This window comes from Prunus dulcis, chromosome 1, assembly GCF_902201215.1.
Source record: "Prunus dulcis chromosome 1, ALMONDv2, whole genome shotgun sequence".
NCBI lineage: Eukaryota > Viridiplantae > Streptophyta > Magnoliopsida > Rosales > Rosaceae > Prunus > Prunus dulcis.
The window spans coordinates 6278409-6298460 of record NC_047650.1 but is presented as its reverse complement, the minus strand read 5'-3'; the positions used below and the strand labels follow the sequence as shown (position 1 = coordinate 6298460).

The 20052-nt window shown below is 36.4% G+C and overlaps 3 protein-coding genes across 6 annotated transcripts; all 3 read left to right on the top strand.

The window, feature by feature from the left end:
- The first annotated feature begins 571 nt into the window (after positions 1-571).
- LOC117615596 (homogentisate phytyltransferase 1, chloroplastic) lies at positions 572-8237 on the top strand. Of its 3 annotated transcripts, XM_034344700.1 has the most exons (13): positions 574-882; positions 1346-1390; positions 1506-1792; positions 1992-2075; positions 2164-2238; positions 2594-2677; positions 3744-3833; positions 4643-4744; positions 5595-5690; positions 5880-5951; positions 6130-6225; positions 6747-6851; positions 7443-8237. In XM_034344700.1, the coding sequence occupies exons 1-13, from the start codon at positions 840-842 to the stop codon at positions 7482-7484; spliced, it is 1221 nt and encodes a 406-aa protein (XP_034200591.1). In that variant the 5' UTR covers positions 574-839; the 3' UTR covers positions 7485-8237. The 3 variants fall into 3 exon arrangements, with proteins under 3 accessions (XP_034200593.1, XP_034200592.1, XP_034200591.1); XM_034344702.1 differs by lacking the exon at positions 6747-6851 and having other exon boundaries at positions 572-882; XM_034344701.1 differs by lacking the exon at positions 5595-5690 and having other exon boundaries at positions 573-882.
- Positions 8238-8562: 325 nt separating this feature from the next.
- Positions 8563-15330, top strand: LOC117623321 (lysine--tRNA ligase, cytoplasmic). Its single transcript, XM_034354256.1, has 17 exons — positions 8563-8812; positions 8983-9058; positions 9665-9733; positions 9859-10024; positions 10118-10220; positions 10878-10963; positions 11982-12100; positions 12178-12240; positions 12806-12931; positions 13057-13339; positions 13431-13527; positions 13617-13776; positions 14265-14408; positions 14513-14581; positions 14663-14806; positions 14913-14964; positions 15107-15330. Exons 1-17 carry the CDS (start codon positions 8736-8738, stop codon positions 15121-15123), a joined length of 1851 nt encoding a protein of 616 aa, XP_034210147.1. The 5' UTR covers positions 8563-8735; the 3' UTR covers positions 15124-15330.
- Positions 15331-15456: 126 nt separating this feature from the next.
- On the top strand, positions 15457-18877 carry LOC117623310 (probable pre-mRNA-splicing factor ATP-dependent RNA helicase DEAH5). Of its 2 annotated transcripts, none has more exons than XM_034354244.1 (2): positions 15457-15914; positions 16033-18877. In XM_034354244.1, exons 1-2 carry the CDS (start codon positions 15912-15914, stop codon positions 18772-18774), a joined length of 2745 nt encoding a protein of 914 aa, XP_034210135.1. In that variant the 5' UTR covers positions 15457-15911; the 3' UTR covers positions 18775-18877. The 2 variants fall into 2 exon arrangements, with proteins under 2 accessions (XP_034210135.1, XP_034210126.1); XM_034354235.1 differs by having other exon boundaries at positions 15457-16032; positions 16115-18877.
- Positions 18878-20052: the final 1175 nt, after the last annotated feature.

Below are 20052 nucleotides of genomic sequence, written 5' to 3'. Positions count from 1 at the left end.
CCCCAAACTATACCCTAATAACAAGAAAAACATGATGAAGAAAAATCATGGAAAAAGAAAACCCAACGAGATACTGATCAAAGAAAAAAATAGGGAGCATACCTTCATAGATGGAGGAAGGCTGTTCGTCTTCAAAGAGAAAAGCTAGGGTGTACGCAGAGAGAAAAATTAGTGTATGATGAAATACTTGGGGGGGGGGGGGTTGGATTTATTATGGTCTTTGTTATTTATAGCTCTCACCTTAAAACCTATCAAAATTTATCACTCAATGAAATCCTTCCAAATATATGACTTTTTGAATAAACCTAGATTTTATTCAACTTTTTTATAATCCTAATTGAACACACTCATATTTGTATGAACTTTTTAAAAATTCATACAAGTCTGAATTGAATACACCTAAATTTATAGAATCTCTTTTTTATATAAATCCAAATTAAATACAACTAAAATTTTAAAATCTTTTTAAATACTTTACAATCCTAATTGAATACACCCTAACGAATTTGTTTTGTCGCTAACAGATATTTTTTTCGTGAAGTTAATGAACACCGGGATGGACGGGAAGAAACAGACAAAGGGTTCCCATTTGTTCACATGACTTTCAAACTCTGGTATCCGAGGGTACCTCGTCTCTCCCCGGTCCTTTTGCCACATCGTGAAATAGAAAGGAGCTGAACACGTGTGTAGACAATGGACCCGCATCTTTTTATTGGTATATAATTCCACTATTTAATATTTATTTAATGAGAGCATCCAAATGAGTTCTGAGTTCGCTTAAAGATAGTAACTTGGAGGGTCTCTTGACGTGTTGAAGCATCATTTTGTTGGCCGAAGCAATGGATTCTGCGCTTCTTGTGTCCTTTCCAAATGCTTCTGTAGGTATGTGATTTCAGTTAACAGAAAACATGGAACTTTTTGTATCTTGAATTAAGGGCTCTGATTATTATTTTTCCCCTGAATATTAGTGGTCTAATGGGTTTTAGATGCTTCAAATGCTGGGACTGAACCAATGCATTTGGTTTTTACTTGCTTGGTTTTTATTGATTTGTGCTGGTGTAGCTGTATTTTATCTGGGAAAATCTTTACTTCTTGAAAGGTTCCTTCTTTTAGAGTTCAGAGTCAACAGACTGAGCTAAATTACATTTATTCATCTGGGTTTGTCTCCATTTTATATAACGTACAATTTTTTTTTCATATTTTTTTTTGGTTGTATTTTTGCAGTTCGGAAAATGACTTGGTTGATGTGACTATACTTTTGCCCATACCAGTTTTTGAATTTTTTTTTCTTTCTTTCTGAGATTCTGCTTTGGTGTGTTTTCTGATGCACTACAAAAACTCATAGGTGGGAACGGTTGGAGAAGGGGCAATCTCAACAAGAGCTTTTCAGGTATGACTATCCCATCACAACATCTGATGCATAATTAAAAAAAGTGATGCATAATTTGCCTTTTTCAGTCCTCCATGTTGAAAACTTATTGTCAACCCAATCTTTGTCCTTAAAGGTTCATATGCAGCAGTCAGAGTTTCAAGAAGCAGAGCATGGGACATCTTGGAAAGATATTGTGGTGTTGGGTCTCAGCAACATCTTTTGAAGCATCACACCAGAAACACTAAGGAAAAATCTGCATTCTACAGGAGGCATGGTAAAAGGTTGTTGGTGAATGCTACTGCTGGTCATCCTCTTGAATCCGAACCTGGAGCTTGTAATTCGAAAAGCAAATGGATCTCTATCAAAAATGCCATAGATGCTTTTTACAGGTTTTCAAGGCCGCACACAGTTATAGGCACAGTTAAGTTTTTGACAGAATCATGGTCATCCTTGCCGTTATCCCAGTTAGCCTTTTGAAATATAACTCCCACATATTGATGTTTAAGATTTAGTAGTGAATAACAATCATTTAGGATTATTGTCGTTAGTTTTTTGCCATTTTCCTTTTTGGTTTTTTAATCAATTTAGAGAGAGCTCACCTAAGTTTTTCTCTGAGCAGGCGTTGAGCATAATTTCAGTTTCTCTCCTTGCAGTTGAGAATCTGTCAGATTTTTCACCCTTATTTTTCACAGGAGTGCTGGAGGTGATGCCTCTAATATTGATAACTTGAAAGCATTACATGGATGCATTCATTATTGTTATTCTTACACTCTTGGTGTTTTACTTTTCAGGCCGTAGTTGCTGCTCTCTTTATGAATATTTACATTGTTGGTTTGAATCAGTTGTCTGACATTGATATAGACAAGGTAGGTGTTGTAAATTTACTGGTACAGTTGCAATGATTTGGGAAATGAGAATTGAAAATTCAGTGACCTTTCGGTATTTTAAGGGGGCATTACTTTAGAAAGGTTCGACTGGTAGAATTCCAGGATATGCTCCTTTATCTGGAATTATCAAGCTACCCACTAATTGGTTATCCTTCCTACACACACGGATGTGCATGTGTATACATGCAGAGAGAGAAGCCCCTTACCATTTACCAAGTTGTTTTCAATTTATTAAGCACCCTTTAGGTTTTTCTGGCCTAATCCAAAAAGATAATTTACATTGAACATATGTGAATTGTCTAATTGTATACTTGTGTTGCATGTTGTGTTTCAGGTTAACAAGCCTTATCTTCCATTGGCATCAGGAGAATATTCAGTTGGGACTGGCATCATGATTGTGACATCTTTTCTACTTCTGGTATCAAAAGCATTGTAGACCACATACATATATATATATATACCTAATTTATATTTAGGCTGGTTAGATAATATATTGCCTTTCTTTTTGTCTTTTTTTTAAAAGAGAAAAGAGATGAGAGAGTGGGAGAGATGGGAGAAATATCAGGGAGGTGTGGAAGAAAAGAGGGTGAATGGATAAAATTGAAACTAATACTAAAGACCATTTAAAACAGTTTTTAGATTTTATCTTAAAAGCCATTTTATGTATCCTTCTTTCCTTATGCTTTGCATCTCTCATCTTTCATCTACTTCTTCACCCTCTTTCTAATTACAACAAAAATTATCGAATAAATTATTGAATGGGCCCTTACATGTAATTCCCTAACTTTTGCATGCAAACTGCCTCTAATTTCACTAGAAGTTTGGTATAAAGTATATGGATATCTTAGTTATCCTGGTTAAAATGGCTAAATCTGAGGATTTGAGTATTTTTAGTAGTTCTTTTTATTATTCTGTAATAGTTGCGTACCCTGCATCTTCATTGTTAACATACAAGACATGTTTGAAGGAAATAAAATTCACCATTTTTTCAGCCATCTGAATACTACCAATACCTTAATATATGCGGATAATCATAGAGTCAAGAAGTGCTGCTGCTCTTTGTCTCACTGTACACTTCTATGACAACTATCTGTTCGGAATGAAAATTATTATGAATTTGTTTCCACCTTTTACAATGTGCCCCATGTACTAGATATGTTGCTTGTTCTCATTTCCACCTTACTATTACCTTTGGATGTCTTTTTTTTTTCCCTTACAAAACCTTTAATAAACTTTGCCTTGTTTGCTGACCTGAAAGGTAAAATTTAAATGTAAATAAACAAAGGTAATTGGGATTAAATGTTCGATAGTTAATTAGAATCTGGATTACAAATCAAATGTAATGAATCATATCTGAAAGATATTTTGTACTTTTGTTATAATTTAAATTGATGAACTTGCATGTCTTCATTTTAAAATTTTGGGGCATTGAAGCTGTAGTCTTGACTGAAAAACATTCTGATTATAAACATTCTTTTCTACAGAGTTTTTGGCTTGGATGGGTTGTTGGTTCATGGCCATTGTTTTGGGCCCTTTTCATCAGTTTTGTCCTTGGAACTGCTTATTCAATCAACGTGAGTTTGCTTGCTCCTCTATAATCTTATAGTCTCACAGACCTTAAATAGCTGTGCAAGGAAAGCTTATATGTTATTCATGAACCAATCTGATGAATGAAGTTTAGGTTAAGACTGTTATCAGTCCATGTATGCGGAAGTCTGAACTTAAGTATCTAAAATTTTGCCATGTAAATCTAGCTATTGTACTTAAGGGTAAGCTAGAAGTGTCAAGTGAGTGGATCCAGGTAATCTTTTTAGAGGAAAGTGCTCCTCCCCAACCAAAAAAATAAAAGAAAAAGGAAATAGAAAAATTTCTTGACATATCCCTGCTCATCCTTATGCACTGCATGTTCCTTGCACATGCTTCTGAGCATATGCATACTCCATTGGGATGTATGTACCTCTAACTAATAACTATATACATTATGTGTGTACAAATGTGGTTATGGTTACAAAGAACGTAGGGTTTGTTAGACAAGAGTGAATTGGGTGAATTTCCAGACTATCCTTAATCTTAAAATGTATTAATAACAGTTGTTTAAAGTACTAAGGGCTTGAGAGTTCCTATAAAAAGTTGACAAAGAGGTATCTCTTAATAATAAAATGGATGATATTTTTCCTAGTGTTATGTTGACCAAACAGATCATCCTATTCATTTTCTTATAAAGTGTACTTACCACCACATAACACTCCTGTGTAGTTTGTGACTTGATTTTTTATATTCTTCATTAATTCAGTTTGAAGTTGCATGTAATTGATGAGTAATGTGATGATACTTTTTAGACACAATTGTATCAATATGGGTTTTGAATCTTTTATAATCTCAGTTGCCACTATTGAGATGGAAGAGATCTGCTGTGGTTGCAGCAATGTGCATCCTAGCTGTTCGGGCAGTGATAGTTCAACTTGCTTTTTTCCTGCACATGCAGGTTTGTTATTTTCTATTAAGCAATCAATTTATACAATTCCACCGTCCCATTCTCTCAGAAAATGCTTGATTTATACAAGGGTTTTTTTTTTTTTTTTGGGAGATTCACTATTATACCCAATATAGGGGCCCAAATTATAAAAATACCCCATATGAAATGGACTTTAGAATCACACCAAAAGCCCATTTACAACATAACAAAGAGGCTTTTAACTTCTTCTAAATTACAAAACTGCCATCAATTTCTTAAAACAAGTCCAACCCCAAAATCTCATAAAAATACCCAAAACACTCAACAGGGCATTAAAGTAATTTAATAATCAATATTAAATTCAATAAGGCCAGCTGTCATTTTTTGGGTTTTTTTTTTTTTTTGGTTTGTTCATAGAAATTCAATAGTGTAGGGTTTATTTATAATATTAGTGCTAAGAATGGGTATATCACTAAATATCTCTCTTTTTTCACCTTGGAGGCTATTTAATGTTATAAGTTAAATCTTTGACATCATTGAAAGTATTAATATCTCACATCTGACAAAGCAATAGTTGTCATTGCCCAATGCAGTGCCTGTAGGACGAACATATCTGCATGTGCACACACATCACACTATAGTGAGGGCAACTGAGGAAAAACAAAACAATATAAAAGGGCTATACTGTATTAACTAGCTAGTATTAGTAGTTGATTGCTCAAACAGAAATCTGAAAAAAGTAAGACAGTACAACTCTAGAATCGGTATCAGGGAAACCAGCAGTGTCTTACGTGCAGATATTGGTAAATATGGAGCATCTTTGTCATGTAGTTTGGTGCACTCGCAGTGGTTGAGTTCTAATTTATCTAACATTTTCCAGATTCATGTGTACAAAAGACCAGCTGCCTTTTCTAGGCCACTAATTTTTGCAACTGCATTTATGAGCTTCTTCTCAGTTGTTATAGCATTATTTAAGGTAAAAGCTCTTCTTTCTTTTTTTTTTCTTTTTTTTTTTGTCTTTTCCCATTTCAAGTAGAGCAGAAGAAAATTTACTTTAAAGATGTGTGCTTGTTTTGGTGATGTGTTTGCTATTGTTTCAATCCATGTAGTTGTTATGAAATTAAAGGATTATGATCAATTTTAATAATATTGTGGAATCATGTAGGACATACCTGATATTGATGGAGATAAAATATTCGGCATTCGGTCTTTTACAGTACGTCTGGGACAAAAGCGGGTAACCTTTTAACACACGGATATGCACATATATAATATCCTACTGGGTCTTAAGGTGTTATGAGGGGCTGTCCAGTAACGGATTCCAGAATGCATTGAAGGATTGTGGACCAACCCTCCTATCCATCAACCCATTGGTTTTACACATATTGTTTTGTTGCCTAATTATCTTTGTGCAGGTCTTTTGGATTTGTATTTCGCTACTTGAAATGGCTTACAGTGTTGCCGTTTTAGTGGGAGCATCATCCGGCTTCCTGATGAGCAAATGCATCACGGTAATGTTTTAGTTTTCTAACTCTCTAGAGTAAAGTAGTGAGTGTTATGCAATCTTCATTACTCCTGCTTATTGAATGGCTCAGCTTCTCCTGTCTCTATAATTTTGAAATTACACGTGGATAATGATGAAGAAGACAGTGATAAGTATGAATTTAATGAATTTTATCTATTAAATATATCTTCTCTCACATGCTGCTTGCTATGCTCTGAAATAATGGGTTATGTTGTGAATTTCTGGTGTCCAACACGAAGGGTTCTTAAATATTACTGAGCCCTCTTTAAGCTCTGATTCTAAGTCACTGGCTTTCCTCACAAATGCAAACATTTAAAGCGTTAAATAAGGCCACTTCAGTTTGTATTCATATTAATTTCCATATTTTCGGGAACCTTGAGTGGGTTTTCATATTCCCTTCTTACTGTTGGTTTTTTTTTTTTTTTTTTTCAGATACTAGTATGCTAACAACTGAACAATGTACCAAGAATGAAGATATTGATATGTTCTGTGTTTGCATTGGTTTAGGTTTTGGGACATGCAATTTTGGCTTCGATACTCTGGAATCGAGCCAAATCTGTTGATCTCAACAGCAAAGCTGCAATAACAACCTTTTACATGTTTATATGGAAGGTAATTGCCTACCACAGCTATTGAATGCAAGTGCAGTTAGAAAGAATATATCAAAAATCAAAATAACCCTCCATAATAGTTTGACATACACAATTGTGAAGATGCTGAACATTTAGGATTCTCAATAGCATATGATTTGAAAACACAATTTCCTAGTCTGTTTTTCTGTTAAGCTCTTGCAACTCATTCAGGTCCGTACATCATTACAATTTCTAGTATTCTTATTGGTTCCTTTATCTTTACCAAGACCTCCAAGACCTCAAAATTTGTTCAAGCATGACCAAGGCTGATGGAATTAGCTGTCTGTGCTTGAGTTAATAAAAAGAGTTTCTAAAACTAAGACTCAATATTATTTCAAGTATGATAAATGCAATTATAGGATCTTCTCGGCAGTATTTTCTTTAAAAGTAAAAACTGCGGTTTGCTTGGTCTGTAGATTTGACCCTGCTCAAACCTGCCTGAACACGACCCCATTTCCAGCTTTGCTACTGTAGTTGTTGATTTTATGGAATGTATGTACCTTGCAGGTGATTTTATTTTTAGATTTCAATGCGGGTATACTTTTCATTCGTTTGTTTATTCTTCTTGCAGCTCTTCTATGCTGAGTATCTACTTATACCACTTGTTAGATGAGGATGACAACTTATTTGAGATCAAAGGTTGCCTTCAAAATCTTAGAGGGAATAAATCAAATGCCATTACTGGGATTGTTCAACTTACTTTGTAGTTTGACAATACAATTGGGAACCTATGATGCAATCACTCAACTCATTATCCTCATATTGCTCTGCTAACAGCGATACCCATCTTCTTTTTTGAGTACAAGCAATAATCTAAACTAGAAGGGAAGGGGGGTTTCTTGTACACACTACCAAATATGCCATGAGGGTTCGGATATGAGACTACGGGTCTACAAGTCAAGATCTTTTTCCACAATGCTAGATCCCCTTGCCACCCATCTTTAAAATTTCATTGATTGGATTAAAAAGGGGAGATGCTAAACCCAGTCAACTAAAGGATTTTTCGACAAATGCCACTGGCACTTAATGTGAACGCTCTAAGCTGTTTTCAACCTGCAAACAAACCTCATTATATCTGTCTGCGTGACATGATTTGTGCTTAACCCGTTACGACTGTTTGAATTGAGTATAAGCATGTAGCACTTATCCTCTGCTTATAAATATTTGGGCAATTTAAGGCCTACATGCCCGACATTCGGTTGGTCTGCTTATGTAGTGCTCCTTTGTTTATTTGTGTAAAGAAAAATAATAGGCATACCATATTTATATACCACATTGTGTACTACTTTTATCATAATGGTGGATTCCACTTCTATTAAAAAGATGGTACATAATGTGATATATAAATGTGATAAGACTAGCATTACACGTGTGTAAATGGTCTCATATGCTCCTAGTTAATGTGAGCGTGTTAGTTTCCCGTGCATTGACTCGTTAGTAAATTCGTCTTCATGAACTTTGATTGAACATGTGTCATTTCTTATTGGGTGTAAATTCTAAGCTCCCTTATTCTATTTCCCGTGAAACAAACTTTGATTGAACATGTGTCATTTTCTTATTGGGCGTAAATTCTAAGCTCCCTTTATGCTAGTGCCGTTTTTCATTCAAACACATACTAATGAAATATTTTTTTTCTTAATTAATGAGATAAGAATTCGAACTTAAAAGTTAAAACATATCATAAATATCCAATTCAGAAACAAAAAGAAAAAAAAGAAAAAAAAAAAGAAAGAAGCAATGATAGACCCTACCCGCCTATAGAGTAAAATCGTAATATTTTTACCCATTTGCCAAACCCTAGCTACACACACGAAAACCCCACAAAGCCCTCTCTTGCTCTCCCTTCACATAAGGAGTCGCTGCAATGGCAGGCACTGTTGACGAAACAACGAAAGCGGTCTCAGATTTGACAATGGAATCGGAAGGAGCTATGAGCAAAAAGTAAGTGCCTAAGAACCCCTGTTTGGTCCCTGAGAAAGGGATTGCCTTCGAATTGAGGGATTTTAGGCAACGCTTTGTTTTATTTTTAATCCATATGGGTTTTTGTTTTTTTTTTTTTATAGCTACGAAAGCATTTAGACTTAATTTTAATTTTTGTGGAATGCTTACAGTGCACGCAAGAAGGAGCTGAAGAACAAGCAGAAGGAAGAGGAGAGGCGGCGGAAAGAGGAGGAGAAGGCAAAGCAGGTACACATTTTCTTAGCATCCTTTTGTTTCTGCTTTTATTATTTTTATTAATTATTATTTTCTGTGTGGTCTTTTGAAAACGAGGGAGAAATAAGTACGGAAATGATATGGGTAGTAAACTACGTATAGGACTCTTCACTGAACTTTATATGGTCCGGTGGAATTATTGAATGATGGTGTGTTCATTCCCTAAATGATGGTAGATAATTGTCAGAACATTATTTGCTTATCTGCAAGTGTTGTTTACCCAATAATTTGGTATATTTTGGTTGTTAATTTGTCATATAAAATTAGTATATGAAACATGAAAATGAGTTGATACTAAATAGTCATGATACATCGTAGTGATTTTCTTTTTCGTCAATTTGACAGTGGCGTGCTTAATTATATGTAAGTATTGGTTTCACAGAAATCTTATATATTTTGGTGATTTGTTTTAAGCCATAAATTTAGTATTTCAACCTTGAAAGTGAATTCATACTAAATAGTCACTTGAACTCTGGATACACTTGAATGATAATGTGTAATTGCTTACTGTCCACTAAAGAAGCTCACCGTATTTGATTATGAAGTCTGATATTAAATAACTTTGCACTTATCTTACAGGCTGCTGCCACAGCAAGCTCACAGGTTAAGAAAAATGGAGCTACTGAAGATGAAGAAATGGATCCAACGGTATACATTAATTACATTGTGTAATATAGTTTTCATCTAATTGTTTTCTGTGTGAATTTTACTCGCACTCATTTATGACCCGAACCTCATCCGTTTTTGTTCTTTTGTTTTTGATCATGTTGCAGCAATACTTTGAAAACAGGCTGAAGTATCTTGCTACCCAGAAGGCAGATAATAAAAATCCATATCCTCACAAATTCTTTGTTTCAATGAGTGTGCTTGAATATGTAGAGAAGTATGATGGCTTAAGCAATGGGGAGCATCGTGATGAGATCAGTGTATCGCTAGCTGGTATTTAAAATTAAGGGTTTATATTTGTTTAGAGTATCATCTGTCACTTTCAATTTTTATTTGTTGGTGTGAATAATTTCACTCTTATGCAAGGGCGAATCATGAGTAAAAGATCCTCCAGCTCTAAGCTTTTCTTTTATGATTTACATGGTGGCGGACCTGGTGGTGGAAAGGTCCAAGTCATGGCTGATTTAAGGTATAAATTTGTTGCCACCCCCACCTCTTTTTATATGGTAATTTATACCCGGTTGTTTAGATCTTAATGTAGTTAGCCTCTAGAACAATGTAATGATCTACATTTGCCACCTTTGCATTTGTTATTATCTGAAACAATTTTTATATCCTCCCACCACCCAGGTTTAAAAATTGCCTGCAGCTTTTAGTTGTATTTACTATATATGTGCAGGCATGTACACACAGCATGTACAAGTCTATATAGTTTCTTTAGTGAAACTCTATATAGCAGTTGGTTTAAGTTTGATTGTGCTCTAAAGTTGCTAGTCATCAAATACTATTTTTATGTGTAAATAAGAGCAACTGATTATTTTCATCTTTTCTCATCTTCCATCTGATTTTCCATACCTATGAAATAAAAATACCTTCATCAGATGATTGCATGAAGTTGGTCTTGTAGAAAGTAGAAAGCTATTATTGTATTGAAGTGTGGTTGGAAGCTCACTCACTCCCATGAAGAATTCTGGATTCACTCCTGCTTAGATAAATGCAAACTATTTTGCTTCTCCTTATGCGTGGTTGAATTAATCTATTCAGTAAATTAATATAACCCCTTTGTTGAGTTATTTCTTTTACTTTTCAATATCAAATTACTAAAGGACTTCATTTTTTCATGCAGCAAATCAGAGTTGGATGAATCTGAATTTTCTAAGTTCCATTCTAGTGTTAAGCGGGGTGATATTGTTGGTGTGACTGGGTTCCCAGGTTTGTAATAGCTGTGATATACCTTTTACTTGTTAATTATAATAATTTGTTTTCGAATTGTATGATTTTTATTTAAAATTTGAGTTAAGCATTATAGGAAGTGTCTTTGTAAGATTCAGTAGAATAAGTGGTGGTGTAATCCAGATTATAGTTTTTTACTAAGCACTATAAGAACACATTCATTTGCTCTGCTTTGACTTGAATTATGACACTATCAGAGTGAAACAAGGGGTCTAAAGAAGAGCAGAGGCTAGTCTGTTGTAGTAAAAAGAAATCCTTTTCTTTGTATGTAAAGAGTCTTGATATTTTAGGCAAGGACCATTTGAATGAATGTTTGAAATTGTTATTCACTATATGGGCAAGCAGTCGATAGGTTTAATCTGAGTTCTTTTTATCAAGTAATTATTGATCAGTTTAATAAGTCACTTCATCTTGTTTGTGCGTGTGTGCTGAGAACTTTGGTTGGTTTAAAGAAAGATTAGGGAGGAAATTTCTAAAAAGTTATGGTGAAATTGAAAGAGATTACAAGGGTGCAGTGTTCCATGAAGATCTCCTGAATAGTAGCTTAGTCTTCACATGATTTGCATCTTCCTGACTTTGTTAAACTGGATATACAAACTTCTTGTGCGTGCACTCATGGATTTGTTCTGGTCTGACTGGTCGTTAGTCTAATGATAAGTTCTTTGTGCAAAACAACTTTCAAGCTATTCCGTTTTCTTTATGTCATAGAAGGTTTGGCTTTACTCCCGTTCAGTCTAGTTGACTGAAGCTCTGATTATAGGCCCCTGAAAATCCATTTTGGGACACATGTCATGTTATGTATATAACGTCATGATCCTGAGCATTCTACAGTTATCAACTATAACTTCTGCTTTTTTATTTTTGGTTTTTCTCTCTCAAATCAATTGACCCTTGTAATATAATTTTCTGCTGGATTTTGTGTGTTTTGGGACTATGAACTGTTCATTTTTCTGGATTATACAATTGTCTGTTTTGTTTGTTTGTTTCTTTCTCTTAGGGAAGACAAAGAGGGGGGAGCTGAGCATTTTCCCAAGATCATTTATAGTCTTATCACATTGTCTTCATATGATGGCAAGGCAGAAAGCTGGTCCTGCTTCTGATAATGCTAATGTGAAGGTAAGCAATGTTTGTATTTTTACTGCTTTAATACTGCCTGTGCTCCTATCATGACTCCACTGCATAAACTTCTGCAGAAAATTGATGGATGGGTCCCAGGAAGCCCAAGGAATCCTGAAACTTATATTTTAAAAGACCAGGTATTGATTGATAAACAAACTTTTAAACCCTTTTTGGCAGTACTGTGGGGACACTAAGATTACAGTTTTGGGTGTCGGAAAAAAGATGTACGCTTGCATACACATTATTGATATCTGTCTATGCATGTGTGATTCCTTAGACTATCTATCTTAGATACAGTAACTTGGCGTATTCTTTACTAAATTCAAGAACATATATTTCTGGTCCTTTAGTTAGGTACCTGTGCTTACATAAGCTAATCTTGTAGACAGGCATTGATTTTTTTTATGTGTCAGAGATATGGGCTACCAGCTCAACTTATACCTTCATTTATCCATTAGGTCTTAGTTTGATTAGTGGGTTTGTCGGATTCACTTTAATCCTTGTTTCTGTCCTTTTCTTTCAATCTATATTTTAATTGAGATTGAGAGTTTCAAAGTGACTTGAGTTAGATCACCCTTTCAAGATGCAATATATTAATTTTTGATTTGTTAATTTACGTTATTCCCATTTAAGTTTTCAAATTTTTATGCTGTTCTCGTTTTCCATTATTTAACGTGTTAACTTCATTGTATTTCTTGCTAGGAAACTCGTTATCGTCAACGTTATCTGGATTTAATATTGAATACCGAGGTTCGACAAATATTCAAGACCAGATCTAAGATCATTCAATATGTTAGAAGGTTCCTGGACAAGCGTGATTTCGTGGAGGTTAGTCTTTCATCAACTTGCTTTCTGTATCCATTGCGTTTTCATGGCCATTTGTTGATGGTGCCTTACATTTTGTGTCGTTTCTATCTTTGTCATTTAGTTCTTCTATTTTCTCCCACCCTCAGGTTGAAACTCCGATGATGAATATGATTGCTGGTGGAGCAGCTGCCCGCCCTTTTGTGACTTATCACAATGAACTTGACATGAGGCTTTTCATGCGCGTTGCACCTGAACTATATCTCAAGCAGTTAGTTGTTGGTGGCCTGGAACGTGTTTATGAGATTGGAAAACAATTTAGAAATGAGGGTATTGATTTGACTCATAATCCTGAGTTCACTACCTGTGAATTCTACATGGCTTATGCAGACTACAATGACGTGATGACCCTGACAGAGGAATTGTTGAGTGGTATGCCTCAAACATATGCTTCTTTTGCACTTCTCCATGTCTTTGAAACTACTTGGATTTCTTTGCTGATATAATATTTAATCTAAAATAGGGATGGTCAAGGAACTCACAGGTGGATACAAAATCAAGTATCACTCAAATGGGCTTGATAAGGATCCAATTGAGATTGACTTCACTCCTCCCTTCAGGTCTGTAACCTAATTCATTGGTCATGCATATTACAACTGAAACAGATTTAAAACAACTTATCTGATGGTTTTAACTGGTACTGTTGCAGGAGGATCGACATGGTTGAGGAATTAAATAAGATTGCAGATCTCAACATAAATCCAGCAGATCTCTCTAGTGAGGAAGCTAACAAATATCTTAAGGAGGCATGCAAGAAGTTTGATATCAAATGTTCTCCTCCTGAAACCACAGCTCGTTTGTTGGACAAGGTAAATCTTTTTCTTTTTCCTATTTCCAAATATTCTTCTAAATCAAGTACATGAATCAGGATATTTGATCCAATTTGAACTAGTCTTTGGAGGAGCTAATGGTGTGGTGAGAACTTAGAAAATGACCGGGGCATATCTGATTAAAAGGCGGTACCCTGGCTGGTGGTGACTTGTATATTATACATATATGTTCTGTTACGTTCACTGTTGTATATGGCTGTTGGCTATTAAATCATTGCCAAGGAAGGGTAAAAAGAAGTAATGACTTATGGCATTTTTCATAGGTGGCAATGATATTGAACACACTAGTTGCAGTTTCAATAGAGTGAGAATTATGATCGCATATTGTCATCCCCCAAAAAAAATTTCACATTACTATGAGATTCTCTATGCTCGATAGTTGCTATTGGGTGGCAAGGAATGTCAATTTAATGTGGTAATGCAATCTTATGTTTTTCTTGTGTTGATGACATTTTCCATCATTGCAGCTTGTGGGGCACTTTCTGGAAGAGACTTGTGTAAATCCCGCATTTATCATTAACCATCCCGAGATAATGAGTCCTTTAGCAAAGTGGCATAGATCAAAACCGGGCCTGACTGAGCGTTTTGAGTTGTTTATCAACAAGCATGAAGTATGCTTACTAACTTGAAGACTTCTTTGAATTATTTATTTATTTGGCATCTTTTGGTTTGGTTTGTCGTCGTGCTTGTTACCAAATGTTATTTTACTGCCCAGCTTGCCAATGCCTACACTGAATTAAATGATCCTGTGGTACAACGCCAACGATTTGCTGATCAGCTCAAGGTATGAATTAACTGTTTAGTTGTGTTATATTATTATATATTGTTTGGTAATTTTTCTGAAGATATGTGGTTTGAGTTTCAGGATCGACAGTCAGGTGACGATGAAGCAATGGCTTTGGATGAAACATTTTGTGGAGCTCTTGAGTATGGGTTACCTCCAACTAGCGGTTGGGGTTTGGGCATAGATCGACTATCTATGTTGTTAACTGATTCACAGAACATTAAGGTTTGTGCCTCCTACCCTCCCTCTTCCCTCCAAGCATGTCTTTGTGCTCGTGTGTGAGATGTCACCTGTAGCGGCTTCTCACTGTCTGTTGTTTGTGTTTGGACAGGAAGTTCTTCTCTTCCCAGCTATGAAACCACAGGATGAGCCTTCTGCTAAAGGTACTAATTCTGATTCTGGCCTGGCATTAATTTTTAAAATATGTTCCCTGAATTTTGCTGCTCTTTGATGATGAGTTTCAGAATGTTGTGTTTCCTCTTTATATGCCCTGCTTCTAACTATTGTTAGTTTGACATTCTACAGCAACCGCAAGCTCTTAGGATTATTGGGACACAGCTTTTATTATACTTGGAAGGGGTGGTCTTGTTGATGGCCTGCGGTCACTCTTTTTTTTGTACTGTTGTACTTCAAGTTTTTGGGTAACATCTAAAATGCCAGATTATGGATATAGGGTTTACTATATTCTTCATCACTCACTTGTGAATGCGACTAATCTATTTATTGAAGTGTCAAATTTTTGGACTTCTTCTACAATTTGTAGTTGGATTAAACACGTTTTTGGTCACTGTGTTTAGCAATTAATTTGGACTCAAAATTAGGACCTTGTTTGGGGGAGCAATTACTCAAAATTACTACACTAGTGATTCATTTGCAGTTAAAATTAATGGATAATATATAATTAAAAACGACGGTGAAAAATTTGGTCATTAAAATCAGAAAATTGTATGAGTATAATACATGTATTATGTCTAGTTTATGAAAAAGTGCACAATTATTTTTCCGTATAATTGAAAATTATATGGAAAATAAAATTGTTTAAAAAATATATAGACACATGACATTGAGGGTCAAAGTCGTCGAAAAAAAGGTTTGATCTTATTTTTTTGATAAGAAAACGACAATTAAATTTTAAGAACGATATTAACTATAAAATATTCCCAACCTTAGACGACTCACGACTTTCTGCTTGTCTGGTCAGCGGAAAATATTGAATTCCTAAATCTAGGAGGAAAAGTTCAAGCTTTTGCTTGGTTAGCAAGGATTGAAGAAAGAATTCCTAATTCTAGAAGGAAAAAGTGAATTAGTCGGCACCCTCACTCCTATATATATGGTATTTACATACAAACCACTCATTGATGGTTTATGTCTGAAATTTTGTCTACTCAAATTTTTAGAGAGAGAGAGAGAGAGCTTTGTTTTCATCTTAAAGAATGGCTGTTTCTACGCAGGTCAGTGTGTTTGACAAACTCGAATACCTTTCTTTGGTCTCCAATATTTGCACAGTGCTTGAAAATCATCTGGGTTTCGCAGACAGAGTTTTGGCAGAGTTCATAACCGAGATGGGTCAAAACTGTGAGGCCGTGGACGATTTCCGTGCAAAGTTAAAGCAAAACGGAGCAAACATGCCTGAATATCTCCTGCATATATTGTTGGAGATCATTCACAACATTCTTCCTCCAAAAAAGGCTTCTCAGAAGCGAAAGGACAGCCCGGCCATGGCGATCACCGATGCTATGCAAATTCATAGAGAGAGTAAAGAAGAAGAAAAAAGGAGCAAGAGGCAGAGGGTTAACAATTGTTATGAAGGGATCGCCTCTGGTGTTTTTGGGGCTGCAACATATGATGATGAAGTTGGATTGCGAAATCGAGAAGAGGATTTCGGGGAAGAGATTGAAATGGAGCTGGATGAGGACCCATTAGAACTTCTGCGTGGAGTCTTATCAATTGATAGGTCACCTGTTAAGATTGTCAAGAATCCAATTGGGTCATTGAGCCGTGCAGCTGCACTTCAGTCTGCGCTTCAAAAGGAGGGTAGAGAAATAAGAAAAGTGCAAGAAAGAATGAAGCGTAATTCAATTCCAATGGATCTTAATCGTGCTTGGGAAGACCCTATGGCAGAGAGAGGTGATAGATATCTCGCACAAGAACTTCGGGGTGCTGCTGGCTTTTCGGCTTTCGACATTGACAAGCATGAGTGGAAGAAGAGTGCTTATGAAGGAGCCCTGAGTTTTGGGCAGAGATCAAGCCTTTCCATTCTTGAACGGCGTCAGAGCTTACCAATCTACAAATTGAAGAATGAGCTGGTTAATGCTGTGAACGAAAATCAGGTGCTTGTTGTTGTTGGTGAGACTGGTTCAGGTAAAACAACCCAGGTAGCTCAGTATCTTGCTGAAGCAGGTTACAGCACAAAGGGCATAATTGGATGTACTCAACCGCGTAGAGTTGCAGCCACTTCTGTGGCCAAGAGGGTTGCTGAAGAAGTTGGTTGTAGATTAGGGGAGGAAGTTGGGTATTCTATTCGATTTGATGATTGTACTGGACTGGATACTTTGATTAAGTACATGACTGATGGGATGCTTTTTCGGGAGATTTTGATGGACAAAAACCTCTCTCAGTACTCTGTGATCATGCTTGATGAAGCCCATGAAAGAACAGTCAATACTGATGTTCTTTTCGGAATGCTGAAGCAACTTGTTAAAAGACGACCTGATCTTCGTTTGATTGTTACGTCTGCAACACTGGATGCAGAGAAGTTTTCGAAGTATTTCTTCAATTGTATGATATTCACTGTTCCTGGTAGAACTTATCCTGTAGACACACTGTACGCGAAGCAGCCTGAAAGTGATTACTTGGATGGAGCTATATTGACTGTTCTGCAACTTCACTTGAGTGAACCTGAAGGTGACATACTTGTCTTCTTGACTGGTGAGGAGGAGATTGAATTTGCTTGTCAGTCTCTGTATGAAAGGATGAAAGAACTAGGTAAAGATGTTCCGGAATTGATTATCCTACCAGCTTATGGTGCCCAACCGAGTGCAGAGCAGTCAAAGATCTTTAAGCCTGCTCCTCCAGGGAAGCGAAAAGTGGTTGTGGCTACCAATATTGCTGAAACTTCTTTGACCATTGATGGGATATTTTACGTAATTGATCCAGGGTTTGCAAAGATAAATGTATATAATCCGAAGCAAGGGGTTGATTTGCTGGTTGTAACACCAATTTCACAGGCATCAGCCAGTCAACGAGCTGGGCGTGCTGGGCGTACAGGGCCAGGAAAATGTTACCGCCTTTACACTGAGAGTGCTTTTCACAATGAGATGTCTCCTAATACAGTTCCAGAAATCCAAAGATCAAATCTTGTACATACTACACTGATGTTGAAAGCTATGGGAATAAATGATCTTAAATCTTTTGATTTTATGGATCCCCCATCACCCGAAGCACTTGCGTCTGCCGTGGAACAACTGAAGATGCTAGGAGCCTTGGATGAAGAGGAGTTTCTGACCAAATTGGGTAGTAGAATGGCCGTGCTGCCTCTGGATCCACCCTTGTCTAAAATGCTGCTTGCCAGTGCGAACCTTGGATGCAGTGATGAAATTGTGACCATCATTGCCATGCTTCAGGCAGGCAATACCTTCTACAGGCCTAAGGAAAAACAAGCGCAAGCAGATTTGAAGAAGGCCAAGTTTCTACAGCCTGAGGGAGACCATCTGACTTTACTTGTTGTTTATGAGGCTTGGAAAGCTAAGAATTTTTCTAGCCCCTGGTGTTCAGAGAACTTTGTCCAGTTTCGGTCATTGAGTAGGGCAAGGGATATCAGGAAACAGCTTCTTACTGTCATGGACAAGTATGAATTAGAGGTTGTAAGTGCAGGAAAAGATCGAACAATGATCAGAAAAGCGATTATAACTGGATGCTTCTTTCATGTTGCTAAAAAGGAACCACGTGAGGGTTATAGAACCATAGTCGACAAGCAGGTAGTTTATATCCACCCAAGCAGTGTTCTTTTCCAGAGACAGCCAGATTGGGTCATCTACAATGAGCTGGTGATGACCACAAAGGAGTACATGCGCGAGGTCAGCGCTATAGATCCCAAGTGGCTTATGGAACAGGTGCCAAGATTCTTTAAGGCTGCAGATCCTACAAAGATGAGCAACCGCAAATGCCGAGCCAAACTCTTGGCGTCTGAGTAGACGGCGTGCTTGATATGTACAAATTTCAAGATGTAAATTCTGTTGTTAAGCAAAGTGTGCTTCATTTGTACTTCTCTGCTATGTATACAGTTGATTTGTTCCACGTTGAATTTTCAAAAGTGAATATCATTTATCAATCTTGTTAGTTACTTTTATCTCTCCGTCTTCCTGAGGAACTAGTTTACTTATTAGATTTTCCTGAACCTTAAGCTGAATAATGGCCATGCTCCCCTGTTCTGTTCCATTTTCGAATGTTCCAAAACATGTTTTATATTATGATCTACATAGCTTGGCCTGATACTATGCTTTGGTTCTTGCTTGCTTATACTGTTGTTTTTTATGTCTTATCCCTCTGTTATGTCATCCTTTGACATGTTTTGCCTAAGAAACTAGCAATTCTTGCATGTTTTGGTCGGTTTTTTTCTAATTTTTTGAAAAATAGTACAGCAGTTTGGCTTTACGTTTTTGGCACGTGGCGCCTAGGCGCTGGGCGAATCCTTTTTATATATATATATATATAGCTAGGCGGCTATACCCGGTTTTTAAATTTATTTTTAAAATAGTACCCGACTATACTCTCAAATTGATTTACTGTGAAATTTCTCTCTTCGATATCTGCTTTGGATGTTGAAACTAGCAAATTAATATCTATCTATAAATAGTATAGCCGCGCGGCTATACTTGGCTGCAATAAATTTTTTTCCAAAAATTAGTACAGCGTGCGGCTATACTCGGATTTTTAAATTGTTTTTAAAAAAATAGTATAGCCGAGCAGATATATTCGGTTTTTTCTTTATTTTTTTAAAATAGTACAGACTCTTTGCTTTATTTTTTTGACACGTGGCGCCTATGACAGGACCCGACCCAATTTTCACTTTGGAATTCGAGCCAAGTCCTTTGTGTGTTCGACACCTGGCGAATGTCGGGCACAAATGACCTTTTTACCCTTCTTACTTCAAGTTCTCTTTAAAACTCCCTTAGACTGCTGCCGAAAATTCGGCAGAGTCTCCCCTGTATTTTGACCAATTCCAAATTTTTCCACATGTTAAACAACTCATAAATTCACACCAACTGCCAGAATATTCCAAATAACATATCTCAACTCCAGTTTTCCAACTTCAACTATATATATCAGAGCATTTTCTAAGTTTCAGGGTTTCAACTACAAAACTTTACCTTACGTGGTAATGCGGAAGCTTTGAATGGCCCGGTGGTGGATCCCGCGTATTTCTATGGCCTGGGGGCGAAAAACAGGTTGAAAATGTGAGTGGACCAAAC

Bases quoted from the DNA above. Each gene is read 5' to 3' on its own strand.
- LOC117615596 (XM_034344700.1), top strand. From the start codon at position 840: ATGGATTCTGCGCTTCTTGTGTCCTTTCCAAATGCTTCTGTAG. The intron at 5,952-6,129 runs GTAACCTTTTAA...ATCTTTGTGCAG, and splicing joins TACGTCTGGGACAAAAGCGG to GTCTTTTGGATTTGTATTTC. The intron at 6,226-6,746 runs GTAATGTTTTAG...GCATTGGTTTAG, and splicing joins TGATGAGCAAATGCATCACG to GTTTTGGGACATGCAATTTT.
- LOC117623310 (XM_034354235.1), top strand. From the start codon at position 15,912: ATGGTATTTACATACAAACCACTCATTGATGGTTTATGTCTGAAATTT. The intron at 16,033-16,114 runs GTCAGTGTGTTT...TGGGTTTCGCAG, and splicing joins GAATGGCTGTTTCTACGCAG to ACAGAGTTTTGGCAGAGTTC.
- LOC117623321 (XM_034354256.1), top strand. From the start codon at position 8,736: ATGGCAGGCACTGTTGACGAAACAACGAAAGCGGTCTCAGATTTGACA. The intron at 8,813-8,982 runs GTAAGTGCCTAA...GAATGCTTACAG, and splicing joins GAAGGAGCTATGAGCAAAAA to TGCACGCAAGAAGGAGCTGA. The intron at 13,777-14,264 runs GTAAATCTTTTT...CCATCATTGCAG, and splicing joins CAGCTCGTTTGTTGGACAAG to CTTGTGGGGCACTTTCTGGA.